At 39.9% G+C, this 18,478-nt stretch overlaps 1 protein-coding gene across 5 annotated transcripts in view; it reads left to right on the forward strand.

The window, feature by feature from the left end:
* LOC122627089 (basement membrane-specific heparan sulfate proteoglycan core protein-like) overlaps positions 1–18,478 on the forward strand; it is a 129,657-nt gene that overhangs the window by 40,932 nt on the left and 70,247 nt on the right. For all 5 annotated transcript variants that reach the window (XM_043807882.1, XM_043807883.1, XM_043807884.1 and 2 more), the window contains one exon: positions 8,378–8,538. In XM_043807882.1, the coding sequence (XP_043663817.1) occupies positions 8,378–8,538 (161 nt within the window). The remainder of the gene's footprint in view (positions 1–8,377; positions 8,539–18,478) is intronic.

The raw sequence follows: 18,478 nt of genomic DNA on the forward strand, positions 1-18,478 counted from the left end.
TTCTCGCCGCCAGCGCGTTTCGGGAGTTCAACAAAGGAAGGTTTTATTACAACGTACTTCATTGTATCGTAGAGAAAAGGTCGTTATCGAAGTCTTTAATGGTCATCTTTTATCGAACGATACCTTTTTAGCGTTCTAGGAAAAGTTGGAAAAGCGTTAAGAGCCCGTCAGTACACACGAGGCGAGACCTACTTTCCACCTATGATTTCTTTTTTTTCTCTTTCTACTCTCCTCTCTCTCTCTCTTTCTCTACGAATCGGCTCGGCTATGTTGCATAAGCAGAATTCATAACTTTTCGTGAGAGATTACAATGCTTTCTTTTTTACGAAAAAGAAAGAAACAGAGAGAGAGAGAGAGAGAGAGAAATGCGACGACATTACGTCGAAGCGAAGATGAAACTTCTCGGAAATGTGAAACACGGAACTAATTAATTATTACCACTCTGGGATATAATTCTCAGAATTAATACACTGTCCGGAATAATTCGTTCGTTGGTACGTCAAAACGTGCCACAACGAAATAAATTTTAATAATAAAACGAGTATGACTGATTAACATGCGCGTATCACGCACGTAGAGATATTCGTTGCTCGTTAAAAATTAACCATACACTCTGTACCAAGTTGACATCGACTTTAGTGCCGTGCAAGCTAAAAATTAATAGGTACGTTTAACATTTCCAAAAAAACGTCTAACATTTGCGAGATACTACAGTATATAAATATTCTTCGCTATGGAAATTTTTTAACAGTTGTGAAAGTAACGATTCTATGTAACTTTTGTCCTCTTAATATTATTTAATTAATATTATGTAACAGTTTTATAATCAAAGGGCTCGTTACTTAGTAATTTTCGAAAAATTCAATAACGGGATAAGAGAAAACGATCGTTAAAACGAATTCTATATCGAAGAACCGCGCGATATCGATAAATGGTTTATTCTCTCATCGTTGTATCCGTGTCAAATCGAATTAGGCAGCAGGAAATCCGGTCGAAATCTCGACTAAACAGAGTAAATCAGGACATGCAATTACAGAAACATCGTTTCACTGTTGCAAACTCTCGGTCGAGAAGGGTCGGCAAACATTTCGGTCACGTCGAAGTGTAATGGTCAGTAAATAACAAATAACTCCGTCTAACTCCAAATTCGGAGCTTCTTCTTTTTCTTCTTCTTCTTCTTCTTCTACTTCTCGTTCTTCATTGAGAGAAACGGCCGAAGCTATTCCAAGTTCCGCGGAGTATACGCACGCGGTATGCTTTCTTAAATCCTCTCTATGCTAGTTAAAGAAAGCCCGACATAATTCGGAACACTATTTTTTCATTTTGAAAAAAGCGATATCTCTTGATATGTAATATATAATATAAATCTATTCTACCTTCTTCGAAGATACTACCTTTTTTGTTTCTTTTCGAATTTAGATACTCTTCGTTAAATTACGACGGTCGTCGATAGAGAGCACGTCGTAGCATAAATCGTGATAGACGATATAGTACCAAAGTTAAGAGAATGGCTGTCGGAGAAGAAAGGGTATCTCCACAACCTTCAATAGGAACGTTCGCTAAGGCGAAAAACGAAATTCGCGACGTTGCACTTATCCACCGAAAACGGGATCGAAATTTCTAACAAGTTCGAGTTTGTCTCGTCTTCTTATTGTACTCGAGGGCTTCGAGTCAAGTGTTCTGCCCAATTCGAGATCCCACATACGTTCACGCCAACCCCTTAAAATCCTGCGATCGCTCACATCGACCCTTCGTGATCTCGTAGCTCGGTCGCACGTACATCTTGCTCTACATGCGAAAGGGTATTCTACAGGGCGCTCTTCCGCCACAGGATTGGCCGTTCTCCGTGGGCCACGAAGGACGTTCGTAAACTTGACCATTTACTTCGGACGAGCCTGGCATATTTCTACATTACTCGCGCGAATGGACCCGAAAATACTACATCCATAATAAATATCTACCTATGTGGTGTAGGCTCGAGTTATACGACGGAATATCGATCAATTGAAAGTTCGCAAAAGTGGAGCTTTGGTTCGATTCAAAGAGAACTCATCGAAATGAATGCTTGTCGGACTCTCGAGTTCGCCTCGACCTAGAAGAACTAGAAGCTTTACGTGAAATATTTGAGACTTCTCTATTGGTGTTATCCTATATATGTACATAAATAGATACACACGTACTTACATATGTACATATATAGGCATGAACATGTACATATATATATATGTATATACATATATATATATATGTTATATATAATATATTACAGAATTCTATCGTTATTTGCTTAGGAATAGTCGAAACAAACGTTGACATCAGACAGTCTAATTATCCCACAAACGTAATACGTACCTCGCGGGCCAAAATGTACGATGCCTGTCACAAGTAGTGTGTACTATTTCTAAGCAACCACACCAACGTCAACTTCTCGCTTCTCACCCTTTCTCTCACGATTCTTTCGAGCAAAGAGTAAACATGTAGACTGCGAACTTTCGAGCTGTCCGGATTCTCGTATTCACGAGCTCGCTCGACTGCGTTCTGCTTTTTGTTCCCGGTATACAGGTACTCCGCAAATATCTCGAAACGTGCAATTTCACATGGATTACAATACAAGCACTTTGCCACAGGATTATTTGCTTTATCCAATTTACTTTACGATTCACAACCGCGACCCTTTTCACTTTGAGAGCCACTCTCTAAGAAAGGATTATTAATATCTTCGTTCCCTGAACTTTACAAAGAAATACTTTAAGATGGAATTCTCGCTACTCGCAGAGGAACATCGAGAAAAATAAAAAAGGAACGAGTGAGAAAGAAAGAAAGCTTGGACTTTAACGTCCAATGGAGAACACGAAATAATATCGTGACGTTTCACTTTTGAAAAATAGCCAAGACAATTTTTGCACGTGTCTATCATCGAGTAATGCTTTATTTTCTTAAAAAAAAAAAAAAAAAAAAAGAAAAAAAAAGAAAAAGGTTCGTGACATGAACAGTCACGGCGAGAAGAAACTTTAGAAAATTTCGTTTGATGCAAGAAAACGGTAACATGGTGAATGTATTCACAAGAGAAAATCTGTTTACAGCGACTCTATTTACGTAACATGTGTGGTACCCTATGCAAACCATTCAGCTAATAGAATATATTCACGGTTTTGCCCCCCGAGGAAACATAAGGGGTTCAGACCCCGTGACTGGTAACCACTCCGCTGGTATGTCGTTATCGCAAATTCGCTCCCTCTTCCTCTTCCTCATTTTCCTCTTTTCATGGCTCGAAACTTAACAATGCAGCTAGCGGTGCCTGGCACTGCTTTCTCCCTGCCTCTTCTCCTCTTCCACTATTTCATCGACGAACCACTCTCTGCTTCGCGCCGTTACCATAATTGCCAGGAAAACCCCCGTCGACCGTTAAATCTTCTCGTCCTATAATCCTCGTGGTTTCTCTCGTGTCACGCGATTTATCCTTGTCTTTCCTAAATTCCCAATTGAATCGATTAACTCTTTCTCTCTCTCCCTCCCTCTCTCTCTCTCTCTCTCTCTCTCTCTCTCTCTCTTTCTCTCTTTCTCTCCCTCCCTTAGCTATCGATTTTCGATCATACCAACATTATTCAAAGGATCTCCGTTGACTTTAAAGATACTTTCGGTTATGTTTTAACTAAATATCTCCTCAATACTTTAATCAACACCTTTCATCTTTCTTTAATCACTTCGTCGGAAAATATTTTGTAAAAGTAGCTCGTTATAACGTTACGAGGAATATTGCCGGCGACGTTATCGTCGTAGTTTAATACTTTTATTAAATACCTAACACTTCTCTCGAGAATGAGGACGGTTATAGAACGAAGACCAGTTATCGCCTTGTCGGAGGAAAGTTCAATGTCGATGAGAAACTCTATAGGAAAAGAACATCGTTAATGATGTTATCGATGCTCGACGAAGTTAGAACTCTCGAATATCTATTTTTCGATACGAACCACCAAAATTACAAATGGACGAGGAAATTTTAACTATGCAAATAATCTAGCCTTTATCGAATATAAATGTTTACTGCATATACATAAGTTAATGGATATGTCGAAGATATGATTTCCACAAAACATATTCAAATCATGAATTATTATTTCATACGTAGTGGAGAAATTGCGATCGAAATGTGATTGTCTATCCATCGTTCTATCCTTTCGCTTAGCTATCCCATCCAACTCGAAACTCCTATTGGAATAGTTAAAATATTTAAATCAGCGGTACGTGCACGTAAAGTAGCTTTCGTTAAAATAACATTTGACGGTACAATACGCGCGAATCCAGGCGGTACAGGTCGCGGCCAACTTTACAGGCCGCTGCCAACGCTGCTGGCGCACTGTTGAATATTTTAATTGAGTAATTAGAAAGCCACGTTTCTCTTGACTTCGTTTACGGCTGCGCCAGAAGGTGCTCGTTCCGACTCCGAATTAACTTTCACCTTTAATACTTTTACGGTTTTGACAAACGAACGAACGAACAAACGAACGAACGAACGTAGCATCGAAAGAACGAACGAACGAACGAACGAAAGAACGAACGAAAGAACGAACGTAACTACTTGCGTATGTATTACAGTGCGATTAGAGAAAAAAAAAACAACAGAAGTTAGAAAAGAGTAGACAAAACGTTCCTAGCGCGAAACAGAAGACGCATTGTATTCAGGCTTTTAAAGCATCTTCATTATGCTAATGGCTACTCGTATTTTCCCGAGAATCATACGAACTTAGATATGTACGTACCAGCGTATATGTGTTCGGTGAAAGCTCCTAAAGAAAAAAGGAGTTTTCAGTTTTCTCTTTTCCATCTGCGGAATTTTCGAATTTTATCGCGCGATATTTCATTTTTTGAGAGGACGCAACGGTTCTTTCGGAAGAGCTGGGCTATTTCGTATCCATAGCGTCGCAGTCGAAATCGATGTAAATCGAGAAACGCACCGGGGAGGAAAACGATCGCCGGAGACAAAGCAGTGGTGTAGAACGAACGCTTCGGTCCGTGCCGAGAGACCGAAATTCGATGTTCGAAATCAACGATACGACGATACTTTCAAAGTATAGCTCTGTTGTCGTCGTCGTCGTCGTCGTCGTCGTCGTCGTCGTCGTCGTCGTTTCAAGCTCGAGACTATCCCACGCGCTACTTGCATGGGAAAGTACAAGAGCTCGTTGGAAAACTATTCGATAGAAGTGTCTCCTACTGATATTTGTTTCCTCTCTCGATGTTGTCATATAGAAAACGATAAACAAATATCGTTCTGGGTCAACGGTATTCTCTTTCTCTCTTTCTCTCTCTTTTTCTTTTTCTATCTCTCAACAAAACCAAATCTGGATATCTTCATTCCATGTTAAACGTTTAAACCAAAGAATATACTCTCTCTCTCCTTCTCTTCTTTTTCTTCTACGGCTTCGAAATTGGGAATAAACTTGGAATAAAATAAAAGAAAGAATGAGAGAAGAGTGAGAGGGAAAGAGAAGGAGAGACACGATCGTTGACCGCAACGTGGCCAAATTCGAAACCGAAATCGACGATACGAGACCTCCCTTTCTCTCGCTTCCTCTCTCATCCTTTTTCTCTTTCTATCCTATTCAACGTTTTACCACCGAAAGGTATCGCCCTACCGTGCTTTTGGCCAAGTTCTCGAATCTTGGGGGTGCGGCTCGAAGAACTCGGCGTACGTGCCGAGACTCGAAGGTACGAACTTTGGGTGCTAGCCAAGAGGCGTGGAGCCTTGTTCTCTCTTTCTCTTTCTCTCTCTTTCTCTCTCTCTCTCTCTCTCTCTCTCTCTCTCTCTCTTCCCTTCTCCTCCTCCCTCTCTCGATTTTCTTGTTCTTATCCTTTTTCCTTCTTTTCTCTTGGACTACGATATTTTTTCTCGGTCACCGGCCTGTCAACGAAGTATTGTTCCCGCAAAACGAAGAAGGTATACGGTCGAATTTATATATGGTGCACGAGATGGTGGTGCAACGTATGCGGTCAGAATATGTACTAAAGTGTGTAACCACTGAAAAGGGATACACTGTGGCAAGATGTTGCCTGGTAATAGTTTAGTTTGAAAAGGACCGATGGTGAAAATAAATCCATTAGGAAATTTACATTTATTTCTCAGATATTCCGATCTGATTTATAAAAATATTTGATAACATCAAAATCGTTATTAATTATTGTTAAGAATTTAATTTTTCGTTGGAAAAAATTAATACAGATATTAACGAAGCTTGGTAATAAAAATAACGATCCCCTAAAAATAATGGAATGGATCGATACCTCCGTCGAAGCTCTCCTCGCGCTCTTATTCCTTTATCTATCGTCTCCACTTTCATATTTCATATCTCTCAGCGTAAATCCAATCTGCGCGGAATGAAAAATGTTTCACTCGGAAATTGTATGACGTATATCTCATATCGTAAGCTTTTACACGCCTCTCCCATAAAGCTCTCTCTTATTTAGATAAATATCGTAATTATTTTGATGCAGGTTTGAGAAAAAAATAAGAAAAAAATCACGGACATCGCAACGGTAAATTTTACATTATTTAATAATCGATTAAATTGTAAGTTTTCAAAGCATAATTAAAATGTTGAGATAAAAGATCGTAATATTCAAAATTATTTCACCTTATCGTCTTAGCGATCTGTTTACGATATAAATAATCCCATTGACGTCCGTTGTATCGAACGAGTGAAATATCAAAAATCGAAAAATGTAACAAGAAAAAAAGAAAAATAAATTAACTTACATTTATTAAAGAATTCAAATAGTTTATCGAGGATTAATCGACTCGCGATGCATTCGGCCTTGCCTTTATCTTCGTCATGTAACGGCTTTTCATAACGCGGTAAAAATCACTGACACGTTCGTAATGCACTTCCAACAGAATCCGCTTCCATGGCGGGCGAATGTGTGCCGCTACTCGACAATACACCGCGTATTTATCGTTCCTCGCCCTCCCAACAGAATTGAGGCACGGACCTGTGCATTCGTGAAAAGAAAAAAAAGGAACAATCGCAATCGTTCTCAATCCATCCGCCTCCCACTCCCCCGGACTCCATCGACCGATTTACCACCAACGCAGAGATCCTATCGACGCAGAGATAGAGAAATAATTTTACGTCGACTCGTCAGCGTCCCGCATTGCGTTCGCTCGCGGCTCGTCGATGCCTTTGAGCGTTTCTTCACAATACGCGCGATATTGCACCGATATCGTCCGACGATTTCCGACAATTTTACGTCTACCTGCCTCATACAAATTTCAATTTCTGGCAGTCGCGTCGCACTGCCCATCTCCCTCACCCTACTTGCCTCGAACACAATGGGGAAATTCTATCGAGCTTGTCGTTTCTCGTATGCTCGCAACATCGACGAATCTTTGCTTTTCTTTTGTTATTTTATTCAATCATCTTTGAACTTGGAATATATTTCCTCATTGTAAAAAGAAATAAATAAAGAAACAGATAACATAATTTCATTGATTAACAGATTTTTAACACGATTTCGCGAAATAGATAAACGATAAACCAATCCTACCAATCATTATTATCCTACCGCTCGAATATTATTTTACTCGATAGAAATATTTAATGGCATTAATATACAAATATATAAATGTAGAGGTGTAGAAATCATCTCGAGAATACAAATCGCTTTAACACCATTTGGAAGTAAGAAAAGAGAAATATGCAATGATAAAGGATAAGGAAGAGCGAAAGAGAAACAAAGAGAACAGGAACACTGAACTTCACTTATTGTTAGATATTAGTTTATAAACTATGTACAGTAATTTCAGGTTCAAAGGAGACTGATTATAGATAGGTGAAATCGTGGTGTTCCATAACAGACAGTTAAAATTTTATAATGTACTCTCGACAGCGATAGTACAATGTATTACCTACTCCCTCTTCCTCCTTTCCTTTCTCTCTCTCTCTCTCTCTCTCTCCCTTTCTCTTTCTCTCTCTCTCCTTCTCTCTCACTCTCCCTTACACACTCTCCCTCTGGCTCTTCCTTCTATTTCCAGCACGCTCCGTACAAATACAATTACCTTGGGGCTGCAAAGTTGGCAAAGTTATCCTAGACTACAAGCAAGGTCTCGCTGATCCTAACGCTGCAGACACGGAAGGATAAAGCAACCAACTGTGTTCATTCGTTTCAGTCTCGATATCTATCCTTTGTCCTTCGGAAACTCACTGATACGACTACATCGTTTCAATTGCAAGATTATGTTGACACCATTTGTTTTTCTCTTGTTCTTTAATCTACTTTTTTCGGACGATCGCAAACAATAAAAAAGTACAAAGAAAAAAAAATAATTAAAACAAGCTCGATCATCGTCCGTGTTCTCTACAAAAAACGTTTCTCTTTTTCGTAGGTGAGTCCGGCAGCGTGAGCAGTGTGAACGTCGATCACGGTAAGCCGACGAATTCATGGGCCAGACCTCAATTCGACGACATCGCACCAAAAAATATCACTGCCATCGTTGGTCAGACGGCGGAGCTTAATTGTTACGTTAAACGTCCAGGTGATCGTGTGGTGAGTAAAACGATGTATCGTATAACACTGTGTTGATAATTTTCTTGCAATAATCTCCGTTCGGCCACTTAAGTAAGCTCGTTAAGCTTGTTAAGTAGAGGCGATCAGTATCGTTCGTAATTGCCAGTCTAAAAAACGATAAGAGAATTCGCAAGTGCCTCGAGCACGTGATTCCCATGAATCGTTCATGTAACGTGTTAAAGTTATCGAAAAGATTCGTGATAGAAAGAGAAGAAAGAAAGGTACAGAAGAGAAGAGAGAGAGAAAGAGAGAGAAAGAGAGAGAAAAGGAATGAAGGAAAAAAATAGATGATGGATAACGATGCACGATATAACGCAAATTATGAGAACGCATGCTATAGAAAAGGTGCTTGACTAAAAAAATATGGGATTATCGATTCGAAGGTTCATGCCTTGGAGCGAGAGCGCGAACTCGCATTTTTTGGCGATCTTTTTCTAAAAAGAAATTCTTCAATGGCGCATATGCCGACAAGTTGAAAGAGCCTGCCTACGTTCGAGTAGAACGACTCTTCGAATTCTATCGAGCGCGAGGAGAACCTTTAAAGGTCCTTATATAGTAGAATCTCGTATGAATAGCCTGGCTAGATGGCTGGTTGGTTGGTTGGTTGGTACCTAACGCACTTAACCGTATATGATTATCACGTGCAAGCATTTAGGCGCGACTGCGACGAAATAATAATCGGACGTCTGCTTATTAAATAATAATATTAAGGTAACTATGCTTTCTAGAATGTCGCCGGTACCGTCGTTCTCGGTGTTCCGCCTAATCTCGCGCTCTGTGATTACGATAATAGGGCAGGGATTTGCATTTAACGCTTGGACGTCCCTAGCGAGAGCTGCACCGAGTTCACTCGTTTGTTTGCTTATTACTATTATTATGTTGTGAGTGCAAGTAACGGAAGAAAAAACATACGCGAAAATATCGGATAGAATGAGAAAAGGAAAAAAAAAGAGAGGGAGAGGAAAGAGAAAAGAAAAAGAAGCAAATTCTGGGAGATTTCGAGTCGGACGATTTCAGCGGCGGTATCAACGCTGTGGAAAATTTCCAAGGAATAAATTATTTATTGAAAACCGAACACGCAACGAGTGCGAAATCGTAATTGAACGGATGTAGTCCGTTTCACGATTCGTTCGTTCATTTGTTCGTTCATTCGCATGTACCGAGCTTGTAACGCCATACTTTATAGTTAACTACATACGCGTATCTATATAGCGAACGATACACATATGCCCTATAATTAAGCGTTTAATTGCGTGGTACTCGAAGATACGTACGTTCGAACAAGTTCTCTATCTCTCTTAACGTAATTTAACAGGCGTTCGTAAAACGCGATAGATTTTAATTGCATCAAGAAGTGGAAAAAGCTACTGTACTTTCGCCCTTAATGAAAGTCTGGAAGTCGAGACGCGCTTTTATAAACATCCTACAAATAAAAACTGGTTCTTGAACGAAACCCTCGCACCTCTCTCTCCCTCTCTGTTTTTCTCTTTCTCTCACTATCCCTTTCTCTCTCTATCTATTTCTCTCGAGTACACCAAGATTTAATCAGATTTCTATCCTACGAGTTCTTCCACTTCTACTTCCTCCTCCTACTTCCCAATTATTGTAACTGCTTTGCAACTTTGAAAAACTTGGCTCTTTCTTCCTTTTTACTATACAGCCTTTTCTGCTTACCGCCTGCCTCCATTCTTCCATTGCCTTTACGGTTCGTGGAATAGACGAAGGCCCCTTACCTCGACTCCATCGTCGTTCAAAATGCGCGACTTTCATCGTTCGTAATTATCTGTAATTATGCATCGGACCTCTCTCAACGATCGTTTCTGTTTACTCACGAAGATATTCGAAAGTTTTGTAACATCGTAATCATTCTCGTAAGTTTACGCTTCTGGACGTAACGTAAATCACGCTCGTTGGGAAGCGGAAACTTTCTTCGTCCTACTATTAATGGAATCTTGATACGCTTAGAAACTGAATTAATAGTACTACACTACGAATTGTAGGATCCCGAGCGAGTTTGATCAAGATTCAAATTTTATACTAGAATATTGACATATATATATATATATATATATATATATATATATATATCGATCGAATTACAGAGAAATCGAACTGTTCCGTTGCGAGATGATATGAGCACAAAAGATTTTGGATAATCACGAGCCCTTGCAAATTAGCAGTAGTTTCAATATGCATATCGAGTCCGAGAGATATTCTAGTAAATTTAATGACCGTGTAACATTCACTTCCACTGCATATCCTAATGGAGTTTCGGTGGAAAGCCGAGCACCGCGTGTTCGTACTTCCACACATGTTCTTTATGTAGAAGTAGATGATATCGTGGAACGCGTACCCATTATAGTCGTAAATATGAATATCTATTAAACGTTAATGTTATGGTCGAATATTGTACGGATACAAATGAACGTCATCGGATCCGTTTAAATATATTAATAAATGGAGATATAGTACAAAGACCTATGATCCGATACGATAATATAACGTAATTATTATAAGAGAAGAGACAAAAACTTCTTCACGAATTCGATTTCAATAAAGATATATATATAGAGAGAGAGAAAGAGAGAGAGAGAGAGAGAGAGAGAGAGAGTCCTTGTCGATAAAAATCACTATTTTTTGATCTCTGAAGTATGCTTAGAGACGGGAAAGGTATTCGTTAAATCTCTAGTTTCATCCTAGCTACCCTCTGAAAATTCTAAAATAGTGGTATGAGATATATGATATATGTAAATGAACGTACATAGATTCGATATATAGGCGATAGTTCGTTAGTATAGGTAGAATATGTAGGTAGAGGGGTTTTGGCCACACAAGGGTTACCTTTTAATTGCCAGATACGAGAGTCTCGAACGCGTGGGAAGAAGCGAATACCGGTTAGAACAGGATCGTGCAGTCGAGCAGGGGGTGGCTTCAACCTGGCTCCAAGCTGGCTTTCAACCTGGCCTCGGCCAAATGAACCGATCAAGCATACTCGACGAAGTGACTGCAAGGGATATGGGTCTGTTCGATTCTCTCTCCTATCTCTTGCAACACGTATATGTATGTACATATCTAACGTATAGACATTACACGAGCGAAACAGAAAACCGTTCATACACATCAACTACACCTGTGTCCGGTAATGATCAAAGCCCTTTAAGATCCGTTCCATGAACGGCATTGATGCGGTATACTACCGGATTTCGGCACTTCGAATTTTCCTTCAAAGTTACCTATTGCATCCGTTGAAATTTATAAATCCGTGTTACGTTCGATGGTCATTCATTCCGTCGTGGCTTTTAAAACGGTGGAAAGAAAATGGATAGAGGATAGAGGTCGGTTCTGTTGAAAGACGGATAAAAAGAAAAAAACGAATCGATCGATCGAACGACGTATTAATTAACGTTCCTGCTCTTCGGCATCGTTAAATGACAAACGACACTCGGGGCAACTCGAATCGATGACGATACGCTGCTTTCGAGAATATTAAAATCTCGAAAGAAAACCGACAAAGGTATCCGGGTCTGTGAGTTTCGAATTCCAATCAACCTTTTTTTTTATTCTTTTCTTGAAACAAGCGCGTGTTCCGTGATTAAACCGAAATAAAAAGCGTCGAAAAAGGCATCGAGGATTCGTTGAAAATTGGTCTTATTTAACCACGATAATCTTTTCCATATAAAAAGCAATCGCGTTTCGAAGATATCTCCGAAGGATATCTCACGGATCTCATCGATCTTTCCGTTTGAACCTATGTACTGGAACCTATCTCTGACGCAACCAAAAATATGATATTTATGCATCGCATATATCAACGAATCACGACACATTCCCGTTCTACTCCCATCGAAAACTCGAGATAACGAATTTTATTATAACGCTCGGTCCTTCGCAAATCGTAAATCTGTGCGGGATGGTAATGTACGCGAGCCGAAAGTCGCGAAAAATTTGCGCGAGCACGAACTTTCGCGGAAGTAAATTTGAAAAAGATTGCGAGAAACTTCGTTCCGCCAGCGTTTCTCGCGAATTTGAAAAGAGAAAAATTTATACATACGTACATACATATATCCATATATACATACATCATACATATATATACATACATACATACGTACGTACGTACGCAATTCTAATCGTAAACGTCGCGTTAATGTCGTGAAAATTCCAAAATCCTTTCGATTCGAAAAGGAGATAGCGAATTATTAGACAAGGACAACGTCTTGAAAGGGGATAGAAAGAGAAATAGATATAGAACAAGAAACAAAAATCTATAAACGTTCCTTTCAGATTCTAGAATGAAAAAGGGACGAGGAAAAAAAGAATGAAGTAAGGGAAAAGAAAGAAGAAAATGTTGACGATAATTTCCCGTCTGGATCGTGCTAATTTATATGACAATCTGGGCAGTCGAATTACTGCTTGTTAACGAGTAACGCGGTAAATGTAATTCGTCGAAATGAAATGGCAACACTACTATGTAAGGGAAGGAAGGGAAAACGTTGATTGTTAAATTACCTCTTCGTTTGAGGAAAAGTGGATGCAGCATCCCTGCTTTGCACATCTCTCTCTCTCTTTCTCTCTCTCTCTCTCTCTCTCTCTCTCTCTCTCTCTCTCTCTATCTATCTATCTATCTATCTATCTATCTATCTATCTCTCTGTCTCTCTTTGTTTCCTTCTTGCTTTCTGTAGAAGCAAAACACTGAATTTGATTGCACGATCGCTCCCACCTCTACGCTTGAAATAGTTTGAATGGCTTAGGTTTAATCGTGTATCTACGCCGGTTGATTCTGGATGCGTAACTATAGAAGGAATTCGGAATGTGCGTTATCTGGAAGCTAAACGTATGTACGTGTAGCAGCCTGTGTATATCCCTATATAGAATATATATATATATACATAGGTATGTATGTATATACGTGTGGCAACACGTTCTGAACCCTACGTGCCGACTCTCTTCGTTTTCATTACGAGTAATTGATTAGCCGAGCCGCCGACATCACGGAAGACGAATCGAATTGAACGTCCAATACTTTCTCAACTTCTCACGTACGAAATCCCTCTCATTCTCTTTCTTTGGTTTTCTCTCATTTTCGAAATGGAAACACCCTGAAATTAAGAGTCGATGTTCTCCATCGAACTAAATGTCAACCGTCTACCGATGAATTAACAATCAGCAAATACGATCGATCTATTTAAGGAAAAAGGGAAAAAGTGTGAACATACGAATTTACATAAGAGAATACAGCTGTTATTCTATACAACGATCTAATGTGCATACGCACGTACACATATCCACGTATATTTAACTTTACGAGTATCGAAGGTTCAAAGAAGAATCTGTATGTATAGCGAAAGCTATTAATAGCCATATACTATAAATATCGGGAAATACGTGCCAGAATATAAGAAGTAATGCGCTTTTAAGCCACGACTCTCTCTCGGATAGAGGGGAATGGCCACTAATAACCGTAAAATTATTGCGTTTGAAAATGTAGGTCGCTTCCAACAAAAGATCGCTAGTCGAGATAAACAACGCTGTTCGGTCCACCCACACCCTCTCTCTCTCTCTCTCTCTCTCTCTCTCTCTCTCTCTCTCTCTCTCTTGGTACATACTACCATCATGGTTCTGCGAAGAACTCGTTCGTCGCTTTGATAATATAAAAAATTGTTTTCTCGTTTCGCCAACTCGTATTTTCATCAATATTTCTTCGTGAAATGTATTTTTACGATTCTATCCCAAATATTTCCTATTTTTCATGAAATCTCCATACGTTCGCGTTTGCATTAGGCCGAATTAAATATCGAACAATGAAATGAATTTTGAACAACATTGATCGAAAAAGAAAAAAACAGCACGGGAACAGGCGCGAGGGGACAAGCCGCGATCGCGTTGCTATTTAAATACAAACGAATATACATGTGGTATGGTATCCGTAAATTGAATGGGAACTATAGTATAGCTTCGCAATAGCTTCGATAAACAAAAGACTACCGAGGTGTAATGTTCCAAGTGGCTCGACGGGGTAGTGCGGTGTACACCGCGATAGCCTTTCATTTCGCCCTGGTAACTCCGATAATTGATTTAACGCTGGATCAGGAAGGTAATACATATAACTGCTTTGTACAGGAGCGGAGATGAGGATGAGGATGGGGACGAAAGCTGGAAGAGAGGGAAGAAACCGTAGGAAGAGGAGGTGAAGGAGGTCCCAGCAAGGGGTTCCGTTTAAACTTAGTTTAATTAAACCGTGGATTTATTGGGCAACGCTTGATAGGCGCGCACGAAGACACTAACGGCGTGGTAGCGAGGCGACAAGGTGCTGTGTATAGTATACTTGCACCAAGTTAAAGGGGTTGTTGTGCCATTTACCCTTACCGACGCACTACGTTAACTCTCTCAACGTATGCTTTCCACATTCACCACCGTCGCTATAGGTCCTTGTATGTGTATATTCAAGCATGCCAACGGATAGTATCTTCCAATTGGCCTCGAGAGAGAAAAGCCATCGATCGAGGTAATGGCCTGGTCGATCTATCGCGCAGGAAAATCCACGAAGAGTTAAAGCCTCGTGTCGAAAGGGGTATGTCGAGTGAAATCCTTTCAAGGTTTACGTTAAGAAACGAATTCACGCCTTTGACCCAAGTAAATTCGAATTTAATAGCACCTTCCAGGCAACCGTCTGCTTTCTAATGATCGCCTAGAGAAAGACTTTAATCAACGTATCTCGAAACTATGAAACTAAAGAGACTACTAAGAGAAAGAAGATTCTATTCTCAAAAGAGCAAAGATGTTATCTGTCGACAGGCTCCTTTACCGCAATCGTGTTATCTATCGTTTGACAAAAAAGGGTATCTTCCCCTTTGGCAAATCCTTCATCAAAGCCATTGTCGAGATGACGAAAAGACGATTTATGACAAACGAGCCAGCTAAACATCACCGATCCATTCCCCCTTGTGACGATTTATAGGATTCGTGGTGAGAGATTGAAACGAACGAATTATGACAGAAAGAGAGAAAGAGAATCAACTACGAAATGGTTTATCTAGTGAAGAAAAAGTTTGCCACACAAATTGCTCGATCGTATTTGTCTCTAAGTGGAGAGTAAGAGAAAGAGACAAAAAGCAAAAAGATTTTTCTCGATTAAGGATCCGCTTTCGATTACATCAACTACTGTCCTAAAGTTTACACAGTCGGAACGAAGGATTTTGTCCATTACTTGACCAAGTCTTCCGACTGTTCTATCGGCACCAATGGCTGCCGATCCCAATATCTTATGTTTGAGGATTCCGCACCGATCGTTCTCTTTCTTTTTTTCTTCCTCATCCACTTCCGTATACTCTCCAAGCACATAACTCGCTTCTTAGGTACTAAGAAATTGCCAGGAGTTTACTACGTATCTTTCTATCGAATAAACAATCGTCGAGGTAAACAAAAATGATGAGAAGAAAATCGAAGAGAAACAGATAAGCGAGAGAGAAAGAGAAAGAAAGAGAGAAACAAAGAGAGAGAGAGAGAGAGAGAGAACAGAGAGAAATATCGATACGAGATAAGACGAAGGAGTCTTTTATCTTCCAGCTAGCGAATTTCTCGAGAGTGATGGTGCCGAGGGAACGATCGCTCTCAATTAGACATATCTATATCTCGAGAAAGAGCTCAACCGTGCGATCCTCTAGAAATTCTCGAGAGGAACAGAAAACTGGCTTATGGCCGAAAGGCGATAGGCCGATAAATTATCAACTTGATACGAAGGATCGTTCGTTTGTTTCTTCAGTAAAAATTTCTTTCAGCGGTATTCTGCCTTCTCCCTTCCAAAAAGAAAAGAATAAAAATGTAAAAATTGTTTCCTATTTCGTTTGAATATCTCGATTCTCGATGATGGTTTTATTCGCGAAGTGAGGAACAGTGGTACTTTTCGATCGAGCTTCGCGCATTTTTACATTAGTTACACGTATTCGCGAAGGTACATCTATGTATGTACGTATTCTATTTCCATCAATACGTCCTATTTCCATCCTGTTTGCGGATAGATATAAAATCATGTGGAGAGAAGGGTGAGTTTACGGAAAGGATAAATCGTTTTCCGAATGGACGAACGAATCCGAAACTAAAAGCTACGAAGAGTAGTATTCTTCTCTTACTTCGAAGAAGATATGGGATACCTCCTTCCCTTTCCTCTCCTCTCCTCTTCTTTTCTCTTTCTTTCTCCCGACAATTCTTCACTGTGAAAATTCGCCGAGTAAACAGGAATGAGAGTATGCGTGCGAAACGAAACGACGTTCGCGGCGATGCCACGATAAGCAAGCCGTGTTATAAAGCGTCGTCCTTTCGAGTGTACGCCCCGTCGAAAAGAATGTGCCCGCGGAATACTAAACTACCCTTATTTACACGCCGTATACTTCGAGATATTACGACTCTCGCCGAGCTCTCGACGTAACTCGCAAAGTATCACCTTTTCTTTTTCTTCCTTCTTCTTTCTCTCTTCCATTCATGTAGTTTACAATAAACGGAGATAGTACAAACCTATCTCCCCCCTTATGTTTTACGAATTTTCCAGAAGGGGAAACGTCTTAGCGAATTGTTTTTCGAACTTCAATAACTCACTGACGATATGATATTTGAACGTTTTTATTAACCATTAAACGGTGATAAGCAAAAAAGTTTGCCCCTTCGATTAGCCGAGTCGACTATATTGGAAAACGAGCAAGAAAAAATAACGAACAATAAAATATAGGAGTATCTAGATTGCGGCAAACGAGAAAAGATAATAACGGAAATAAATACTGAAATGGCGTCCGAGGAAATTAGTTTTATTACCGTTTGTAGCGTTACGAGCTGGAGAAGAAAAGGGGGAGGCTGGGAGGAGGAGGTTGGTATGGAGGCTCGCTCGCGTTGCTCGTTGCTGCCGCAACTGGAAGCCGATGGAGCTGCTGAGGTTGCGAAGGGGAAGAACCAAGAATTGGAATGAGGTATGGAGGGTCGTTTGCGGCACCGAGATTCGACCGGAACGATAGGGAAGCCCGTTACTTCATTGAAATCTGACATGTAACAAATTGCACGCTCACTGGATACGCCTGAAAACGCGTTACCAAAACGTCGCTCTTCTGCGATTCTCCCTATTCGACCTCGATTATATCTCTCTCTCTCTCTCTCTCTCTCTCTCTCTCTCACTCTCTCATTCTCTCTCTTTCTCTTTCTTTCTCTCTCTTTTCCTTTCTCGCTCTTACAACAAAGAAAGAAAAAGAGAAAGAATGGACAACGAAAGGGTGTAAATTCGTCACGAACAAAGTTCTCCAAGCGGAACCTTCTTGTTTCTCGACTTCCTCTTCTTTCGATAGCTTTCTCTTTCTTTTCACTTCTATTCGACTTTATCCTCTGCCATTCGCACGAGCACCCACTTCGTATAAAGTGAAGCAGTCTTCCCAGGAGACTTTTCTAACATCAACGAAATATAAGGGTCTGAATTGCGACGAAACACGAGATAAAATGTATAATACATAATACTAAAAATATATATATATATAAATTTATCTTTCGAAATAAAAATAATTATTAAACATTATGGATTTAGAACGATCGAGAATTTTATAATCGAGCCATCGCTAAACGATACAAGAAAAAAGTTCTGTAAATGAAAAGAAAGAGAATTTTCTTCGAAGCTAAGGTCTTGGCTTGACAGATATTTTCTATAGAAAGCAACGGTGTCCTTTCGAGAAAGAACACTTTTCATGGTCCACTTCCGATAGTGAACGGTGTTAGGAAGCACAGATTTTTCGAGTTTCATTCCATCCAAAGCTTCTACGACGAAAAGTTCACCGTTTCTTGAAATATCTTGAACGCTCGTCGATCTCATCGGCTTTTATCTTCCTTTTCTTATGTATCTCTCTCTTTCTCTCTCTCTCTCTCTCTCTCTCTCTCTCTCTCTCTCTC

The sequence above is a fragment of the Vespula pensylvanica genome, chromosome 2 (assembly GCF_014466175.1).
Source record: "Vespula pensylvanica isolate Volc-1 chromosome 2, ASM1446617v1, whole genome shotgun sequence".
Lineage (NCBI taxonomy): Eukaryota > Metazoa > Arthropoda > Insecta > Hymenoptera > Vespidae > Vespula > Vespula pensylvanica.